Raw genomic sequence first — 20,388 nt, forward strand, 5'->3', positions numbered from 1 at the left:
ATTTTAAATCGCCTAACAGATAGGTTAGAGAGTAACGATCTTGATACATGCCCAGCCTCGAGAAACAGCGACATGTCCAAAGCGTGGAATGGGCCTCTTTCTCGGAACCAATCTCCGTAAGAGTGAACATGGGAGGGCCCCAGAAAGGGGAAAGCGGCAGGGAAGTTTAGAAGGGAACGAGGGCGTCTGGAAGGGTCTTTTCGAGGGTAGCAGCAGCGCGCTGTCATAAATGGGAGAGCCGGGGAGCTCAGGCTTGCGGCTGCTCGCTCTCCGTGGAGGGCGACGGCGCTCGCAGGGAGGCCCATTTCCCCTCAAGGCGGCGACGCAGGGGCCATTTGGGGCGCGAGGGGCGCCCGAGCTCGCGCGAACGCGCGCCGAAGCCTATACGCCTCAGGGATGCCCCGTATCGACCCCGGCTAACGGCAAGAAACAAAGGCGGCCGCCAGGAATGACTTACTCCGAGTCGTTACGCCATATTCGCAACGATGGGTGGGAGGAGAGGAAGGGGGGGGGGGGGGGGGCGTTGAAGGGAAGGAGGCTCGAGGAAAGCGAGAAGACGCAGCGGCAGCAGCAGCCCGAGCTATCTCGCCGAAGCTCATCTCGCGCGATATTAACGTGGTTATGCCGTCCCGGAGCGTCCTAACGGCCCGCGGATCAAAGAAATCGCGCCACGCTGTGAAAATTTATCTCTTGCGCGGCGTTTTGTTTAGGGCTAACGTTCGGCTATTAGGTTTATTATATGCCGAGGCGAGCTAATGCCCCGATCTTCCAGGGCAGAGCGTCGGAGTGCTGCAGTGCGCGGAAATGACCCGCTGCCGCTCTCTGCAGGAAATTCATTATTCACCGGAGACTTGGTCGTCTGGTGCGACGATCCTTGCGGTGTGATGTTGCACCGGGGGGAGGGCGGAATCGATGAAGTCTCGTGCTATCGACATCGACTAGACGTCGTTCGCGGGATGTGCAAACACGTGTGCCAATCCCGGCGGTGGTTCGCGGGTGAAAGCTGTATCGAGTAACAGAATGTGCTTGGGTAGCGAGAACGACGTGGCTGTGCTGAGCACGTTATAAACTTTTCCGGTATATTTTATTCTGCACCTCTGAAAGCTTCCACCTCGCAGTTTTGTGGTGTAAATATCTCGTTGGTTCTCGTTGGTTCTCGTCGGTGTGGCCTCAGCGAGAACCGGATGATGCGGCCCATTAACAATGCACGCGTGATTCCGTCATACTCGTAGCTGGAGTTTTCAAAAGTGGCGATAAAGCTGAAAGAATTCAGAAAAATTAACAACGAAGTAAAGTCCCGATTCCACTCTGCTGATCTCGAACTGCAAGCCGATACAGCTGTAATCCCCAGGGTAGTTCAATGTTGGTGGATCGGAACCTTCGGTGCCCAAAAAGCAATGAACAGTGCAGCATACGTAAATGTGGCCGATAAGTGACGTGGTTCAAGCCGGAATTGGGAAATTAGTCGTCAGTGTGATATTAGATACTACAACCATAAAGCAATTTGGGTGAAATATTTTGGGAAAACTTTAGTAGGGGGGTTGGGAGGGGGGGGGGGGGCAGTGTTTTAGCGGGGCAGAGACATGGCAGAGACAGCAAGAATAGTAATAGCAACATTCTTAATTTAGTGTTATGCATTACACACAAGAGGTGCGGAAAATTAGTACGCTTTTCTCGGCGCTACGAAGTACAAAGCTGAAATCTTATGTACGAATCAGTGGAAAAAGAAGGAGACGCAGCAATTAAAAAAAATATTGAACGATAACTAAAACAAATGTTGACATAATTGAGCCCAAGGAGGCATAACATAGAAATCGAGTGGTTTATATCAAATCCACAATGTAATTTCATTTGAAGTTGGAACCAGCAGTCATCATCTAAAGCCAAATATTGGCATCATCCTACTTTGTCGGTCATGTGTGTTACCATACTCGCGTATTTCTTGCAACAGTAGTAAAACACATCACAGCAAGTTCACGCTTCGTGTGTCAAGGTCAGCAGCGCACACAAACAGGACAGGCCCTTCTTGAAACAAAAATTAAAAGCAATGTTTAAAAAGCCAGCCACTCGTTCATAAATACCATCTTTCTTTATTTTCACCTGTGCATAACTCCTTTTTTTCTCTCTTTTAACAACGCGCTAATATATTTACAGGGCCGCGTCATTGCTTTATGAGCGGATACTCCACGCAACATTTTGTAGAAGCAAAGGCCGAGGAGAGAAACATAGGTAAGAGGGACTGCAGTGTTTCTTCAGAGAATGCTGCCTCTTGCAAAGGTAATGGCTGCAAGCTGACACGACAGGTGACGTCAGGAGGCAGGATATCTAATGTGTAAATCCCTCCCCAAAAAACTTCGCCCTAGGTGTCTGTGTCCGTGCATAACTTATTTACATTGTCTCGCTTGTCCCATTCCTTGCACCGAAGCCTTCGACAATGGGCTTGACTTGGTCTTGGCGGCTGTTTCCCGGAAGCTGCGATACAAGAATTGCATTTATGCGAAAATGTCAACTGCGTTTTCGTAAACGCAGAAAATACGGCACTTAATCGCGAATCGACACTTTGATTAATTAATAAAACAGGCTAAGTCTAATTTAACTGATCAAAAGTCCGCAGTATCTCTGAATTCTTTAGTTAAAATAGAAAACATCAAATACAATGTCTGTCTGTCAAAGAAACATTATTTGTTAAAAGAACAATAAAGCAGATTTATACACATGGACGTGGTCTGCTGGGCGCTGCTGTAATGGCCCCTACTGTTAGAAAACCATGCCGTCTTGAATACTTCATCATTCGTTGTTTTTAGACAGTCTCGCTTTTGGCTACCTCAATTCTATTCCTCAGTCATTTTACTGACTCTCATTAGTAACCCTTCGGATGATAATGATCAACTTGGCTGCGTACACGGCTAAATAAATGTTTCTTCTTTGATCTTCAATTATCCCGGTCCATCACTAGCTGCGATCGACCTATTCCAGCAAACTTCTTAATCTCATTCGCCCACCTGACTTTCTGCTGCACCCCTGATACGCTTGCCTTTTTATGGAATAAGCTCCGTTACCCTTAGCGACCATCGCTTATCTTAACTACCCTGGCCATGCCGGTTTCCTATTTTTGAATTCCGCTAGTACACCATTAAATGCTGCTGGCTCCCTAATCCACCCTGCACTCTTCCTGTCTCTTCCCCTTACCCCTACAATCTTCCTTTCTGTTGCTCGCTGCGTCGGCCTTAACTTAAATTGTAAGCTTTTAGTAATTCCGAGAATTACAGCCCATAGGTTAATACTGAATAGCATAGTATAGTATAGTATAGTATAGTATAGTATAGTATAGTATAGTATAGTATAGTATAGTATAGTATAGTATAGTATAGTATAGTATAGTATAGTATAGTATAGTATAGTATAGTATAGTATAGTATAGTATAGTATAGTATAGTATAGTATAGTATAGTATAGTATAGTATAGTATAGTATAGTACTGGAGATATTCGTCTTGAGGAGGGACGTGTTGAAATGTTGGTCTAGCGGCCCACGTTAGTAGTAGGGTAACTTGGCTATAGCTCTGGCCATGAAGATTTGGAGGTCATTCTTCGAAACTACAACCCCACAAAGACAAGTGCAATAAGCCAGAGCAGAAGGAAGCGTAAATTTTATATTTTCTAATTTTAATGAAATCTGAACTCTGCTTGCTGCTGACGTAGGTTGTAGAAAATAATGGGCATGTTACGCTGCCTCATTCTTCTCAAAATCCAAGAATGGTGCGCTACAATTCGCAGAAACCTGTCCTGGGATTGTAAGAGGCGGTTCAAACTGACGTAATCTTTCGATTGACGTGTTAAGCTGCTTACGTGAAGAAACGTAGTAAGCTGTCTGCTCTGGGTGAAATCAAGTCTGTCTTGCCAGAAATCAAAAAGCACTGTATCAGCAAAACACCGCACCAATGATTACTACTGGCTTGCAGACGCTAAACCTCACAGTTTTATTATTCAGAGCGTAAAAATGATTCGAGGGTCAAATATGCTCCGTTTGCTTCTACCCTCACCTATGTTTGACCAAAAATGTGTCGCACAAACTGAAATTATTTTGTTTGCTTTGAACTAACCAAGAAATTTTTATTTTCCTGTCGATTAACCCTTCAGTCACTTACCTCTTCGGTGGGTCCTCCGCTGACTCTATCGCAGCGCCCAGGTCAGTAAAACCATGCCGAGTGAAAGAGCCCAACTTAATTTATGGCACGCTGAGCAGTCCATGTAATATTCTGAAATAAGAAACAAATAAGTGCAATGAGCAAGTGATCATCTTCGGCTAATTGAAAATTGTTGCTTGCGTAAAAATCATTTCGTTTTCAAAGTTAATTATTGAGCAGCTATAGATACAGAAAGTACAAACACAGGCAAATAATGTGTGGTATATTTCAGTCGGGAAAAAGGGTATAAGAGCACCTGTTTTTGCGGTCTAGACGTCTAGGCATGATTCTGGCTGTAGATGCATGACTCGAGTCTCTGCCATAAATGCGCATTGAACTTCACGAATCGCATACTCTATGGACAGGTGGCGAGAAAATGCTTTTTTGTTAATTATGTGCAGTGATTCGTGAGCACTGTTTCGCGATAGTGCAAGTGAGAAAGAAATGTGCTGTGATCTCGGGTTTAAGCATCTCTTGAAGAGGAGATTGTATTTCGATGTTAGGCATGATCAATTACACAGCTTTGAACAGTAACGGCTGATCCAACCAGCGAAGGAGTTAGTTCGTATTGTGTACTGCCTTTTCAAGATTTTCCTTGTATACTTGCGTAGAAAACACCTATGACTGCGTAGAAACGGGCATTAAAGCCTTTGTCTTGTTTTGTAACGTGTGCAGGTCTCCTGTATGAGCATGCACCAATGCGTGGATGCATGTGTGTGTGTGTGTGTGTATGTGTGTGTGTGTGTGTGTGTGTGTGTGTGTGTGTGTGTGTGTGTGTGTGTGTGTGTGTGTGTGTGTGTGTGTGTGTGTGTGTGTGTGTGTGTGTGTGTGTGTGTGTGACTTCGTGATAAATTTTTGGGACCGTAACAAAAAAACACAATCGATTCAAGTAAGGTCAATGCGCTCAATAACGCAATAAAACGTGTCTGAAAGAGCTTTGACACATAACGGACACAATAGTTCGTGGAACTGCGCCATTCTTCGCCACGCAACGGAGGCATTAAAAGTTTAGCGAGGTCATTCTCAAAGAACTTCAGTGACCAATCATCAGCCTGGAGCGACTCAAAACGCAGCCAGACCACTGCATCGAAACAAGAATCGCGCTGTCGCGCCCATTATAACATCACCAATCACTCTGGAGCAGTAATGAATTAGGGCTTATCTGCCAGCAAACGGAAACATAAAAAAAGAAATAAAAAGAAAGGGAGAGGAGGGACAGAGGGTAAAGCAGCAAAGGTCCGAAAAGAGAAACCCTCAGTTTCTGGTGCCACCGACCATTTGGGCACCCGCCGTTTCGGCGCTGGCATCACTTCATCCATAATTCAAGAGCAAAAATTATGGCCCCCTCGACGCGCACTCTGTTGTTTGGGCACCTTCTCTCCCTCTTCTTTTTCCCGTAAAAAAACACCGGTCCCCAGCACCGTCGCACTCGGAAACAAGGACAGCTAGGGCGAACGATCGTTTACCGTCAGGCCTAGTGCGGCGCTTCCGTCTCGCCAACGCACTCCCTCCGTCATTATCCGTAATGCACTGAAAAGCCATTCCGTCGAAACTCCGCTCCTCCTCGAGCGGCACGGAGGCGAAGCAGCGTGCGAGCATAGCGTCCGTATTTAATGCAAGCCGCATTGGTCTCTCTCTCTCTCTCGCACGCGCAAGCAACGGCGGCTCCGACTATAAATGCCCGCGCGAGAGCGCGCTGCATATTTCAGAAGGCCGCGGTGCGAGATTGATACAGCTTTGGGGCCAAAGTCGGCTTTATGCTTCGAATGCATCATCTCCGGCTGCATACGCAACCACGGCCGCTCGCTCGGCGTCGGTATATCGGGCTTTTAGGTGACCCGTGTGCGTAGAAACATGGGCGCCGGTATCGAAAACACGTGTTACGGATCGGTGCCGGGTCGCGGTCAGTGCGAGCATGCTGGACGTTGGCTGTTCTGCTTGATCGATGAACTTCTATTGTTGGGTACGCCTCAAAAGCAGAATTAAAGTCTGACGCCCGTGCTAGCGCTCACTGTCGGGGAACAGGAACGTTAGAAGTTTTATTTTTTCCTTTTTTCCAGCATGGACGAAGGGGAGGTTTTGCAGCGGTAGCTTTTAGTGTGACTCAAGAATTTATGATCATGGCGTCCGGAGACGCCGTCAGGTACGTCAAATTGTGAACATTATGAGAGAGAACAAACTTCTTGCTGGAGATATCAAATTTTTAGATTATTTCTTCACTAAAATTGAAAATGACTTTTGAATATTATGCGTTACGCGCCAAGCCGAAAACTAGTTAGAAAAAGTTTTCAAAAATCCCCAGAGACACGTAATCCTCTTATGCGCTCAGTGCGATAGCATTAGATGTTTTTGACGCCTTTAAAAGAAGTGACGTTACTTCCGGTCCGGTAACTTAGCTTCCCCCCAGCCAATGGGAATGCTCCGGTCTAATTACGTAAATTCCCTCCAGCAAAGAGGCGAATTTTATGACGGATGACGTATTTTGGCTCCACATGGCTTCAAACGTTGTCGGATTTTTTTTAAGAAAAAGAACTGTGCTTGTCCCTCATAATTATGGAATAATCGTTAACTGAACGCCCAAGGTCTGTTCCCTTTCATATTGTTCATGACTGTATCCGCGTCTGCTAAAAGTAACCGATCAGCGGGTTTTGCTTCACAGCCGTGAAGCAGGGCACTTATGGCAGCCCTTAAGCTCTAAGTAAGGTAACAACACTTGTCCTCACCTTTCTAACTTCTTAGCCCGTAGAAGTAACATAAGGGTTCCACAGTACGACTGAGAAGGACACCCCGTTGATCGGTTACTTTTGGCAAAGGAAGTACGTGTGAGGTGTATGACAACTACAGAGTGATTGCCGCAGAGTGATTGCCGCAGAGTGATTGCCGCAGAGTGATTGCCGCAGAGTGATTGCCGCAGAGTGATTGCCGCAGAGTGATTGCCGCAGAGTGATTGCCGCAGAGTGATTGCCGCAGAGTGATTGCCGCGTTCGTACAGGCTCTGAAAAACGCCATCGCGAGAGCCGGAAGGCGGGAAACAAAAAAGCAGCACTCGGCAAGAGCGGCCCGACAAGCCACTGAATATGCCGAAGACTTTAAAGCAGGAACGCGCTGTTTGAGCCCGTCTTCGTCAGCAACCATTAAGGGTACTCGTGCGATGCTGTGTGACCGCTTGTGGTTTTGGTACTACCGTGAAGCACAAGTTTGAGAGTGTACTGGCGCGGGACATGCCAAATAGAGTCACGCGCTTCTTCTTTTTCCACAAAGTGCTACTATACTCAAGTGTCGAGTAATGCAGTCAATTTTTAGCCGCTGCTACCCAGGACGATTATCTTCATGAGGTGAGGTTGATCATAGTGAACTGCGCGAAAAGACGGGGGCGAGAAAAGAAACATACATACGAAGCGTTGGCTATAAGCTGAATTTTTATTTGTAAATAATCACGTTTATAAAGGTTCTATACCAGCGCGCGCAGGCGCAGAAAGCCTTATTAAAATGGCGCCTTTTTAAAATGTTCGTCATAATAGGGAAGCCCGAACGGAGAGTTACACTTGTTCGCAGTGGCGCGTCGGTCTAATCACATGCTGCCTTTTTAGCCAAGATTTTGGGGTGCCATGGTTTTGAGGCTTATCATCCCCCGTAAATTATGAGATGAACCAAGACAAGTTTTCTCCCGACAGGTAGTTTCGTGATCCACGCGTGCGAATACCCGTGATGTTGTTTAAGTATCTTACAACTGCCTTATAGTATAACTCTTGTAGTTTGAGTTCTTACACTCAACGCAAGGGAAATTTTCAGGCTCATTTATCACCTTCTTGAAGAACAAGAAACTTTTAGCAAAATTTGCTGAGGCTCTACTGAGAACGCGCATCTAGTTGGCGTCCCTGCTAGCAAAAATTAGTGCTGAAACGCATTATTTTTTTTTACTACGCTGTGAAAATTATGTTTTTATTTCTCCTGGAGTAGCGCTAAGGTTTCCTCCATGAAGCAACGCGTTTCTCATTTCTAAATTTTCAGTGACACAGTGTTCTTGCACCTGTTCACTCGCTTCCTTCCTTGACAGGTGATCAATATTTTCCACTACACGTGAATTTTCGAAAGCGGAACTAGTATCAGCTTAATTAAGGGGTCTCGGTCTTGACCTTTGCCTTCGCAGCATGTTTTTCGCAATATCTCAAATTTACGGCGACGCAGGTGTGCGCACACGACAAGCTCTCAAAATGAGAACCACGTTAAGAAAGTTGCGACAGCCTCAACTTTCCTTATTAAGGCTTGGCGTTAATGTGGCGTAAAAATCGTAAATTGCTGCGTCTAGGAAGTAACGACGTTTCATTACAACGACGAAACACCGCCTCTTTTTTACGTTAAACACTTTATTGCGCTTAATATCCTTACTTCTCACACATGATGGAAGCCAACAGCCACCGAAACCAAGCAGCATAGGAGATCTTTTTTTTTTGCAGTTTGTGGTGTTAATATACTGGTGTAAATATACAATAATATAATAGCGTAAGTATACAATCACTCAAAAATAATTGTGAAGAAAGCAGAATGAAAAACAACCAGATGCCGCCGATGGGATCCGAACCCACGACCTCCGAATTTTGTGTCCGATGTTCTACCAACTGATTTGGATTAATTGGATCATACAAACTGAGCTGTGGCGACAGCTGTCCAAGCTTCTGCTTTCGGGGAGTATTTATGTGTAGTGAAACCGAACCTTGAGAGTGTTCACCAGCGCCACCCTCGTCCACAGCGGCGGTCCAAGTACGTCCTGTACTACCGCGAGTACCACGTGGGAACGTAGGCGAACGGTGAGAGCGGAAGCTGTGCGAGAACCCTCGTATGCTACCTAAGAAATCAGGGGTGGCAGGTTGCACGCCGTGCTTAAACTATTAAGAGGGTTCGGAACACCCCGGGGGCATGTGGTTGCTTTTTCTTCCGCTTTTTTTTTTAGTTATTTACAAGTGATTAAATATTTACGGTATTAATCTCAAATTAATTAACACCACCCTATGCTGCTTGGTTTCGGTGGCTGTGGACTTCCGTCATGAGTGTCAACCAGCACCTCTTTTCCCTTCACTTGTATGCTTACTTCTCGTACAGTGCTTATGGCCGTGCTGTGTGGTTTACTTCAGTGCCCTTGTTACGGCACACTATCTAAGCATAAAAGTCAAGCGCCGAACTAGGCAGTGTATGTAAAAGTCAGTGCAAAGTCAAATCTCACACCGCATTTATAGCTCCGTCCTTTGTAGCTGCGTGAACGTAAAAGATCGTTTTGTTTTGTTGCAGCCCAGTCAGCAGATCCAAGCGTAGAACCACATGCACAAAACAACACAAGTGTATTAAGCCCCAAAATGCAGTGAACAGACAGAACTATACGGGATTTGGTCTTATATTGCATTGTGCTGGTGATTACAATGTAAAACCTTCGCGTTTTATATTCTGATCAGCTCTCTTCGCAGTAAAACGATTCCCTACACTTCACCAGCGAGGTACGCCAAGACAGTGGCAGAGCAGCGCCGCTTAAAGACCACTACTACGACGCGGTGCGCATTCTTTCCCATTTGTCGCACGCGCCCGTCCCTTCTATCTGGCCGGCCTGCTTAATTTTCGTGTTACTGCGCTTCTCTATCCTTTCGCGCGTGCCAAGAAAGGAATGTGCCGTCAGCTCAGCGGGCCTGGCGCACCATTTGGAAAGCAGGCCACCGTCGTCCCTGTGGGCCCAATTGCTGAATCTCTCGGCAATTAGTAGCGCTGAGACTAGCACGTCTCCGCGATGAGGACGTAAATCGCGATTCACATTGTCCGGCTTGGGCCTTCTCCTCCTCTCCGTCTTTTTCCTCCCCCTCCTCCTCAGAGCTCGACGCACCCCCAACTCAAGCTTGCCAGTTCGTTCCCCTCTTCCCCACCGCTATCCTGGTGCATGCGGTAATGGTCTTTTCGGTGCTCAGGCTCCCGCGAGAGGAGGCCACCCGCCCCTGAAATTAAGTGGAAGAACGAAGGAACCCTTTCCTCCCACGTCTCTCCTCCCCAACCCCTGTTCTCGCTTATTTTCTTCCCTATTTTTTTATTTCTCTCCAGCGCCATCTTCCCGCAAACAGTTCTGCCCGCTCTCCCCTCCTCAGTTCGGTGAGGCTCGCGTCTGCGGAGCGAAGAATGTGGGCGCACTGTGAAGCGCGCGGGCGCGCGCATGAATCTTCGTGTTAATCGCATTTTCCGCTCCTCCCACGTGTCTCCAGAAGCAGCTGTTGAGGGGGTGAGGTAAGAGCCTGCCTGGCACCATTGTGTACACGGACGAGGCTGCGCATAAGTTTCCGTCTCCGTGTTTGCGTACGCTCACGCACACACGTACGCGCACGCACAAGCACGCTCGAAGCCGCTGCCGCCCCACGTCGCGAAGGCCTAACCCGCCCTCCGTTCGCGAGACGCCGCGACGGTTTCAGTCTCGACCACCCCTGACGTGCGGAGTGGTGCCGTAACGCGTAACACGTCCGGGAGTAATTAATTGAGGCGGTTGAAAGCAGTTATATCGAGGACGCCCACCCCCGACGTCCTACACAGCTTCTTCCTCTCTCTTCACACACTATCCCCCACCTCCCTCGCAGCCGTCATCTCCGACGACGAGTGAGATTCTCTCTAGGATCGGCACGGGGAGAAGCTCCCTTCCACATTCTCCTTCATTGAGAACCAGCTGTTCATTCGCACTGGCGTCATGAGCGGTCGCTGCGTGGCGTGCCTGGCGCTTAAGGCGGTGCTAACGACGAATCGCAGTGCGGGAGCGTGCGACGATTATTTTCTTCTTTTCGCGGGGGGTCCGAATGGTGGAGCGGCTGTTCTTTCTCGTTGAGGCTGTAGGGGTGGCTGAACTGCAGGGTTTCGCTAGAGTTGCGTGTTGATGTTCGCTCGGCACATCTGTGGCGTGCTTATGTGCTTGGAGTGCACGAGCAAGAGTGCTTGGTAAACAAGCGAAGAGAGTCTTCAGTGCTTTTACTGCACTAGCTTGTGCAGTTCAGGGTAAAGAGGAAAATATGCTGCTCTGGTGCTCGAGTGATGGCGAAACTTCCCCTTTGCGAGTGTGGAAGAATTTTAAATCCAAGCTTCTGTATTTAAGCTAGAGCTCTCTGAAGTAGTTCTTAACCTCTGCCCTATTTATGTGACGCGAGATCGCCGCCCATTTTACAAAAAGGATGCGCTGCTGAGTGCAGAATAGATAAATGTGTAAAATAAGCAAGACAAGGCAGAAAAATAAACTTCCAAAATTTTGACACCCCTGCTGTGCTAAATCATTCATTGGTGAATGGAGGCATACTGACATAACATCTGGTCATTATTCATACTTAAATTTCTGTCAACTTGATACGTCCTGTAGCAATATTTTATTCGGGGCTTGTTTCTGTCAGGACGTCTCTCCACCCTGACGCCTGCAGATAATCCTGTCGAAAAGTTCTTAGCCTTATCTGCGCGCTTGAGTCTCCAAAACTGAGTCTCTGCCTTTCTTTTTGTTGGTCTTTGTTACGATATCGTTAACTCAAGCTTCTTTTGCTAAAACTCCATCCCATGTCTTTTATGTTATTACCCTCCTAATTCACCTTTATATACCTCGCCCCTCTGACCTTAATTTGATCTCAAACTTTTTTTCAGTCTCGCAAATTGCGACTCGGTAGCTTAGTACTTAGGAGGATGCTTTTGCTATATGCTTTTAACCACCACCAAAAATTTAAAGCGTTATTCTGTGACTGCCGCCACAGTGGTACGAAGTGTTCCCGCTGTATGTAGACGATGTACTACGTTCGAGTGTACTACGGCATGTTGACTCTGAACAGAAAGGACTAAAAAGAGTAAGCTGTCCTCAAGAGCACATCCTTATATAAAAGGGAGTGCACTGGAGGACAGCGTACTCTCTTTTTACTCCCATACATGTGTACTAATGTACAGAGTGTAGTTGTCGGGAGCGAAAAAGTGCACCATGTGCTCACCGGGGTAGAACTCGATGAGGCGCTGCTTCTTGAAGTCGGTGCCCGGTATGGAGAGCAGGCAGACGAATAGGTGTCGCCCCGTGCGCGAGAACTGCTCGTCGGGCACCTGGCTGGTGACACGCGTGACGTAGGAGCCGTCCTGGCGGGGCGTCACCCGCTGCGTGGGCGCGAGGGCGTGGCGCCGCGGCGGGGACGACGAGGAGGCCTCGTCCAGCCGGTAGAGCGACAGTGTGGGCAGCGGGAAGGCGCCCGTCGCCTCGCACACGAACGTCGTCGACGACTCCTCGGCGGCCCGCGAGAAGTTGAACACGAAGTGCTTTGGACGTGCTGCGGGGGTTGGGACCGGGAGAGAGAAGTCGCCGAACATGGCGTGCACAGCAAATGCTTCTCGGCTGCGGTGTATCGCAGGCACTTTAGCGGAAGATACATTTCACTGATACAGTTCACTGATACAGTTCACTGCAAGGAATCGGGGCAGGTTTGCCAAAGATTCTGCGCTTAAGAACTGTCTGTCAGTGGCTTGTTTTCTTTAATATTAATTCACTTCCGGAAAATGTGGCTGCGGCGTTATGATAGATATTATTAGCGATGACTTTTATGGCTGTTCGTGGTGTTGTGCTCAATTAGGCATCAGTCGTGCTCTATCCTAACGGCTAAGAGAGAAGCGCAGAGTAGAAGCAAGGAAATTTTCCGGGCGCGAATTCTCGTTCAAACTGTGAAAAAATTGCAAGAAAAGGCAGAGGCAGGAGTGGCGAATTTATGCAATAGGTAACTCCTGGTGCGATAATCGAAGGACTTGCGTATTTATCCCGAATTTTAGCTGTCTACGTATGCATTATACCAAAAGTGTCACATGATAGGTCTTACTGCACACATAAAGTATTGCACGTTTTATGTTCTTCCATATTGAAAGACGATGTGTCTGGCGCAACTGCTTGTCACGCGAATTTCTTTGTGCTTAGACGCCCTTTCATCTAACAAAGATAATGTGTCAATAGCGGCCCTTCGTGGACACACGGTTCACATCGAAGACGGTTCAAAAGGAAATTAAACGCTTTGAGAGTGTCCGGTTCTTCACCAGCTGCAAACCCAACGGTACTTGAGGCTCGTGGTAGGAAAATTTCTGAAAGAGTTGCGAATGTTGGAATGTTCTGCTCTCACTCATACAAAATTACAAGGTGGCTTCACTCATAATTTGTTGCGAGAAGGGATGCGAACACGCACTGATACAGTAACTAAGATTAGATAATTACAGTTTCCAAGAGCAGAGTGAGTGAGGTGTGGGAGTCGCAAGAAAGGGTTTATTTTCATTGTCTTTGTGGCTCTGTCACTGCACTCACAAAAGCCCGTTAAGAAAACTTTGGGGCTTAAGCCTGTTTGCATCTTCTTGTACCGCCTGTTTTGTCAAAAATAGGCGAAAAAACTGCCGATTTAAATATATATGTAACTGTTCTACGCAATTTGTAGAGCCGGGATTAACCTGCAGCTGCACGCCGGAAATACTTCCTAATAGTTACCATCACGAGACCAGGGAGGAGTCTGAACTTGTGGGCAATGGGACAGAGAGCGACAGAAATGCGTATTTTAATAGTTTTAGCTGCTGATCGTGGACTGTGAGGGCCAAGAACTGATGCCTATGTGATGAAAGCTTGAATGTGAACGGGCTCTCTAGAAACGTTGACTGTCAACCTTTAATTCGATTTTTTGTCAAGCAGCATGCAAAATGGAGAACATATCACGTCCAAACGATATGTTCCGATGCCTCTCGTGTCCTAGGTTATCTGCGGCGAAACCTGAAATCAGTATCTCCAGATGTTAAAAAACTGGCTTATCAAACATTCGTCCGCCCCAAACTTCAATTCGCAACATCTATCTGGCATCCATCCCAAGCATACCTTTCCGCCGAAATCGAGGCCATCCAAAATCTCGCCGTCAGGTTTATCACCTCTGAATATTCCAAAGAAGATAGTATCACTGCACTCAAACGCTCTCTTTCCCTCCCATCACTTGAATCACGCCGCATAATCTCACGTCTTTGCCTGCTTCATAACTTCTTCCATCATCCAGCTTCAAGACACCCACTTCTAAAATCCCCGATAAGAACTTCAAGTCGCCTCAGCCATAGCCACCCCATAGCCGGTATCAAGACCAGTACATTAGCAATGAATAGTTCATTTTTCCCCAATGCAATATCACTCTGGAATGCCCTACCTAACGATATAGTTTTATGCAACGATTCAAAATCTTTTCGTACAGATCTGGCCCGTCATCTTCAGAATAAGTGAATTCCTTGTCATTTTTTACCACGTATTGATCACTGACTTTAATCTGTGCTCGCTTCCGCGAGCGAATTTCTTTTTCTTTGTATGCTTTCACTGCACATGTAAACCCTTTACCTTTTTTCTTTATTTTTTTCTCTTTAGCTTTTGAAGTTTGTTGTGTGTGTTCATTGTGCGTGTGTTTTTTATGCTTCTTTTATATGAATTGTAGCCCCCTCCTTATGTAATGCCCTTGGGCCTTTAAGGATGAAATAAATGAAATGAAATGAAAATGTGATACAACTTTAAGCGGCCACCACAACAGCGTTTAATTCAGAGCTGGGTACAGTAAAGTACCGTAATTTTCGGACCATTGTCCGCATTCGGTGTTTAGGCTGCAGGCTCAACCGCGACTGAAAAAGAGAATTTCTTACTAGTTTATCCGCGTCAGGCATGTTGCCGGCAGGGGCAACATGTTTGAAATTATTTGTAGCTTTTGTTCGAAAGAAGGTTAGGTCTAATGAAAGCTGTCTTTCTGAGGCATGAGAGCTGTACTTGTACTTCCTCTTCATTACCTGCCTGCCTTTGGGGCGCAGTAGTCAATGACGATACATGCGGTAAGAACCTCAGACGCCGGTCATCAGCCACGTGACTTATTCTCATTTAGAGGACAAGCCATGCGGGCGATATTCCTTGAAAGCTGCATGCCAGTAAGTGACGGTATCAACGCGAAAAAAAAAAACAACGTATTATTGAGAAGCATATTGTGTCACAAGTTGTCATAATGGCCAAATCTGAACACAAAAGTGATGTAAAAACCGCAAAACAAAAATTTTAAGTTTTAAACATGTATAAACCGTGGACTCTATTCTGAAATAGTGAGTATTAGTACAGTTAAACGCTGTACAGCGTAGCGTAGCATAGTGCAGCATAGCAGAGGGACAAGAGGGGCAATTCGCGTAAAAAAGAAAAGAAAAGGCGAGCTCACCATAAACAGTCATGAGTTGCGACCTTTGGTCCTGGCTGCTGTGCGAGGTCACGTGACACGAGTAGCGCCCGCTCAGCTCGGTGGTGGGTCGCAAAAGGTTAAGTGCGCGGAACTTCGTGAAGTGGTTCCCGGTGACCGTGAAGTCCGTGTTGAGGCGTCCCTTGAGCCTCTGCGACACGTGGCGCGTGTCCAGCTCGGGTATCCACTGGTAGATGGGCTTGGGGTCGTCGTTGAGGAACCACTTCACCACCAGCTGCGAGTCGTCGCGCTCCGTGTACGCGTACTCGCAGTCCAGCAACACTGAGTCCTCGGTGCCGTTCTCGACCCACGTGGGAACCGAAAGACGCACAATCTGCACGCCGCTCGCCGACCGGGATGCTGCGAAGGCACATCACATTGGCCACACTCAGGCACCGCAGAGTTTCTGCGCTAATGCTGCACGTAATCTGTACAACAGTGATGTGCGACCATATTAGCAACGCCTTCGGTTTCCATGCTTAAGAAAGAGCACGTCTTAAACTGAATGCAGGAAATCTCGTTTCATGGACGGAATGACTGCTTCTCGTCTGAGAGCATAGGAGCATGATGAAGGGATGACGAGCATGCGTCCAGGACCTATGTAACAGCGGACACAGAAGTATATTCCTAAGGTGCATAATATATACAAAAAAAGTGTTGGCCTCCTTTACCCTCTAAACGAAAGATCTTTCTGGCGGTAACTGCCAATGCTGCACTTCAAGCCACTCATTTTATTTGTCTTGTCTATGCTTTCTTTTCACACATGCTTAGGGAAGCCTATGCTTCACCTAGTCGTTTCGTCTCGCAAGCTCAACTCGCCAGTGTCACTGAACGCTTAGTTTTATATTTTCTGTTTTTTCTAATGTCCAGACTACGATTCAAACTTCAGCTTTTAAGAATCTTCCCAGCCCATTACCTCATCTCTTCTTTCGCGTACCTTCTTCCTTTTCTTATAGCAGTCTCAATGCCGCTTGCCGTGTACACGTTGCTGTCTACACCCAAGGCTATGACACGTGCATTCCCTGTAAGCCGCTGAGTGACGCAATCTCTGCTGCGAACGCTGCGTCTTGTCCCGTCACTGTTCGCGCTCCCACTGAATTTGACGCACGCAGTAGCAGCACTTCTATACATTGTTTGATTTAAATCCCTCTTCAGATCATTCAAACACTCACGTGTATAGCCAGCCACGGATCCGTGTTCCTCTAAACGTTCCCTGATGCTTTCCGGCCCTCATCTACCAAGGCAGTGAAGCTGTTTGTCACGTGGTCACCACATGTCACACCCCTGCCCGTCATCCTCACCCACACCTCCCTAGTGGTCACGCCCGCCTGACATCAGGCAACACGGGACATTTGGACTAAATAAGGACGGGAATAAAAAGCGAGGCCTAACGACGGAGGAGGTAAATGCTTTCCTGGTGACGTCAACGTGGTACATGCACTCAAAAGTACTGCTGCAGCGAGCCTTCAAATATCTTTGAAGCTTTCGAATAGGCCTAATATGAATTTCAAATGATGACACTTTTGTCTTGAAAAAAACAAAAAAACAGACGAACTTCAAGCAGAACAGAGCTCGACGTTTGCTTCCGTTCCTGCTTCAGCAAATGAAGCAAACTTGAATTCGTACTACATAAGAAACGATCTATTATTATCGCGTTCATGGTCCGCAGATTGAGCGAGCGCTAACCATTATATTTCGTCATTTTCGCATGATTATTCTCGAAGGTGTTCGAAAGCAGAACACAGCGTCCATTAAATGGGACGTGCCACTGCTGAGTGAGGAACGTTCGTATCGAAAGAAAGAAAATGTAGCTCTTGCTGTGTTGTACCAACTCTGATGGGGAATGACTAATGGACCTCAGCAGTCTGTTTTATTGCACGGGTTGCTTCCATTTTTTGTCAATCGTCGTTGCTCATAATTAATGACAAATGCAGCTGATTGTTCCAAGGACTCGACTGCTTTGCTTTTCAGTACCCACTGCTTTTTTTTTTTACTTGCTATGCCCAAAGAAATATTATTTTACTAAATCTAATTGCATCGCTTGTGGGATGCTGGCATCGTACCTTCGTAAGAAAACAGCTAAAAAAGGTCTTTCTTAACGCGCGCGCAGATACCGATCAAGCTCAGTACGTTTTTTTGACCCCGTTGCTTCGAAGTTTATTCGCACGCACGTGCACGCGTGCACGCACACGCACATGCACGCACTTGCACGCACATGCACGCAAATGCACGCACACGCATGCACGTACGCACACGCATGCACGCACGCACGCACACACGCGCACACGCACGCGCACATGCACACGCACGCGCACACGCACGCGCACGCGCACGCGAACGCGCACACGCACACGCACACGCACACGCACACGCACGCACGCGCACGCGCACGCGCACGCGAACGCGCACGCGAACGCGCACGCGAACGCGCACACGCACACGCACACGCACACGCACGCACACGCACACACACATGCATGCACACACGCACGCGCACAGATTGACGCAGAGAAATACATCGATGCATAGGAAAAATTAAAATGAAGAATTTCGACGTCGTCTCCATCGAAAGAATGAAATCAGAAGAGAGGGAGAGCAGACTGCAAACATACGTGACCCAAATACTTGGGAGCTATCTGCTCGGAAAGCGGCTGAAACGATGACATATACCATTAGTAAAATAGAAGGGCGGTTCGCTTTACCCTTCGCGCACGGATCAATTAGGAGCACTCGATACAGACATACCGTCAGCTTAATTAAGATTGCTCATTTCTGCGCTGAAACTAATCACGTCAAGTGGGCAACGATTGAGCGATGGAAGCGCGCTCTGCGAAAAACCACTCCAGTGATTACAAACGCCGCGCTCTTTTTTTTCTTTGAGCGCTGGCATGCAGAACCGAAAAGAGGAGTGCAAAGAAAAAGAGCCACAGCTGAACCAGCGCGCAGGGAATAAAGGAACGAAAAAGAAGGAAACGTCGAAATATGACAAAAATTGGAACCGAGCACTTCGAGAGAGAAACGAGTTTGCCAAAACCTCTCCTAGCATCAGCTCGTCTTTTCCATCTAGAAAAAAAAAAGGAAAGAATAATGAAAGAACGGAACGCTGCGACAGAGGGAAAAACAATCATTCAGCCAAGTTTCGTCAAGCGTTCTCAGACTCCTTCGTTCGATGGTTTCGATTTCTAATTGGCAGCGACGTTCAGCATGTGCGCGTACATTGAAATGAGTGGCTCACTGCTCTGGCTTGCTGCCAGAATCCCCGATAAACGTGCGTGCGCTGGGAAAGAAAGAAAGAAGAAAAAATATGAAGACGAAAGAGAATGTTGCCGCAGGATAAGCGAAAATCAATCCGCGAACGACGCTCATATAATTTGCGCAGCCATTTTTTTTTTCCCGTCGTCCCTAGCTGCCTGCCCAGTTGGGCAAAGATTATCGACGCCGGGGATTATTGCTTGGGCCTGCTCATAAATTCGGAAATGCGTCTTTGTTTTGTTTCTTTTTGCATATTCCCTGCTGTTTTGTGGCGGAGCGTTAGGCGCAACGTCCACAACAATTGGTCCGTTCTCCTTCGTCGCCAGATGAATTATGCGCGTAGCGCATTGCGCTTGATGTCTCGCTTCGGGTTGGTCGCTTTATTTTAGCAAAATGGGTGCCACAAACCTGGCTTAACATACGGGTATTAGCTCGCAGTTCGATACTTCCTTCGTTGGCCTAATTTTTGCGCTCTGAAGCCCGTGGGACTTTGTTTTCAATCTGGTGTCTACTATCCTTGAAAAAGTTCCTTGAAGCCGCTCAGATGAGAGTTAGGTACGTATTTGCGTCAACCACGAAAGAATATTTCCGGATAAACGGGCGACTGCTAGGTTTTTCCAGGTTTAAATTTATTACCTCGGCGTTTTTTACAAATCGAGAGAATTTTTTTTTTAAATCTTGATGTCTTGATGACAGCTGAAGGAACAATAAGACCAAAGTTTAAAGTGAATGCGGTCAGCTGCGCCGCGAAGTCTACAGAAGAAAGGGGACTGCTTTTTGAAAGAGTTCTGTTTTTCAAAGTTGCCTCGGTGCTTTGAAATTTCATTACTACAGCTCTTTGACATTGAGTACAAGATAGTCGCGTGAAAGGGCTAGAGATGTGAGCACTTGAAAAAAATATTGAATAATTTGAGGAAAAGCTTTTTTTCACTGACGCGAAGAAAGAAAAAAATCCCCAAAATTTCCAGAGTTTTTTTGCGGAGTATCACCTCGCTACATACTGTAGAAGTCGGTCTAAATGAGGTGCTTGGGAGTCTGCCAACTATCTAGAGTCGCACACACGGTAGCAAGGTTTTTGAAGCACCTAACTGCTGACGTGAGTCGCATGTCGGCTACTCCGAATTCGTTATTGTCGGCGTCATGTGGTTGAAGTTCGGTAACGTGTGTACGAAGCTGCGCAACAGGTTTCAGGGCGAGCGCATGCAAAATTTTGTTTATGTGCAACTTCAACTTGGGGCGAAGCGCAGAAGCACGCACATGCCTACGGAGCAATATAACAAGTCACACCGACGAAATGCTTTGCGTCGGTTGTGTTGCATGCAATATGTCACCACCTTATCCTGAAAAGGGCTTGTAATCTCTACCTTTTGGAGCAAAGATGTAATTCCTCATGTGTTTTCGAGTTACCAAATGACAGTGCTTAATGAAATGAATTCTTGTCTATTGCAGAAATTTCGTATCGTTCTAAAAAAGATAAGGCAACTTCTTTTTTCCGAGCTTTTAAAAGTTCGTCAAGTTTTACGGCTATAGATATGGCGCTTTGAGAAATTTTACTCTCAATTTTGAGAGACACGGGAATTCCGCAGGCTACCAGCTCGCGTTCCTTGTCTGCCACAAAGTGCGACTCTACGTGGACTGGAACTCCGGTGCAATCAATGTTTGGTGCGGCGCCTAGCTCTGCAAACAATGAACACTACCACATCTGTGTAAGTA

At 46.9% G+C, this 20,388-nt stretch overlaps 1 protein-coding gene across 1 annotated transcript in view; it reads right to left on the reverse strand.

Annotated features, from left to right (window-relative positions):
• Window positions 1-1,661: 1,661 nt before the first annotated feature.
• The window catches only part of LOC149340590 (uncharacterized), a 39,674-nt gene continuing 20,947 nt past the window's right edge, over window positions 1,662-20,388 (reverse strand). The window contains exons 2-5 of the mRNA XM_089551297.1: window positions 15,406-15,783; window positions 12,160-12,486; window positions 4,148-4,258; window positions 1,662-2,472 (exon numbers count right to left, since the gene is read on the reverse strand). Of these exons, the coding sequence (XP_089407423.1) occupies window positions 4,173-4,258; window positions 12,160-12,486; window positions 15,406-15,783 (791 nt within the window). The 3' untranslated portion in view covers window positions 1,662-2,472; window positions 4,148-4,172. The remainder of the gene's footprint in view (window positions 2,473-4,147; window positions 4,259-12,159; window positions 12,487-15,405; window positions 15,784-20,388) is intronic.

This window comes from Amblyomma mixtum, chromosome 6 (assembly GCF_055824585.1).
Source record: "Amblyomma mixtum isolate Tamu chromosome 6, ASM5582458v1, whole genome shotgun sequence".
NCBI lineage: Eukaryota > Metazoa > Arthropoda > Arachnida > Ixodida > Ixodidae > Amblyomma > Amblyomma mixtum.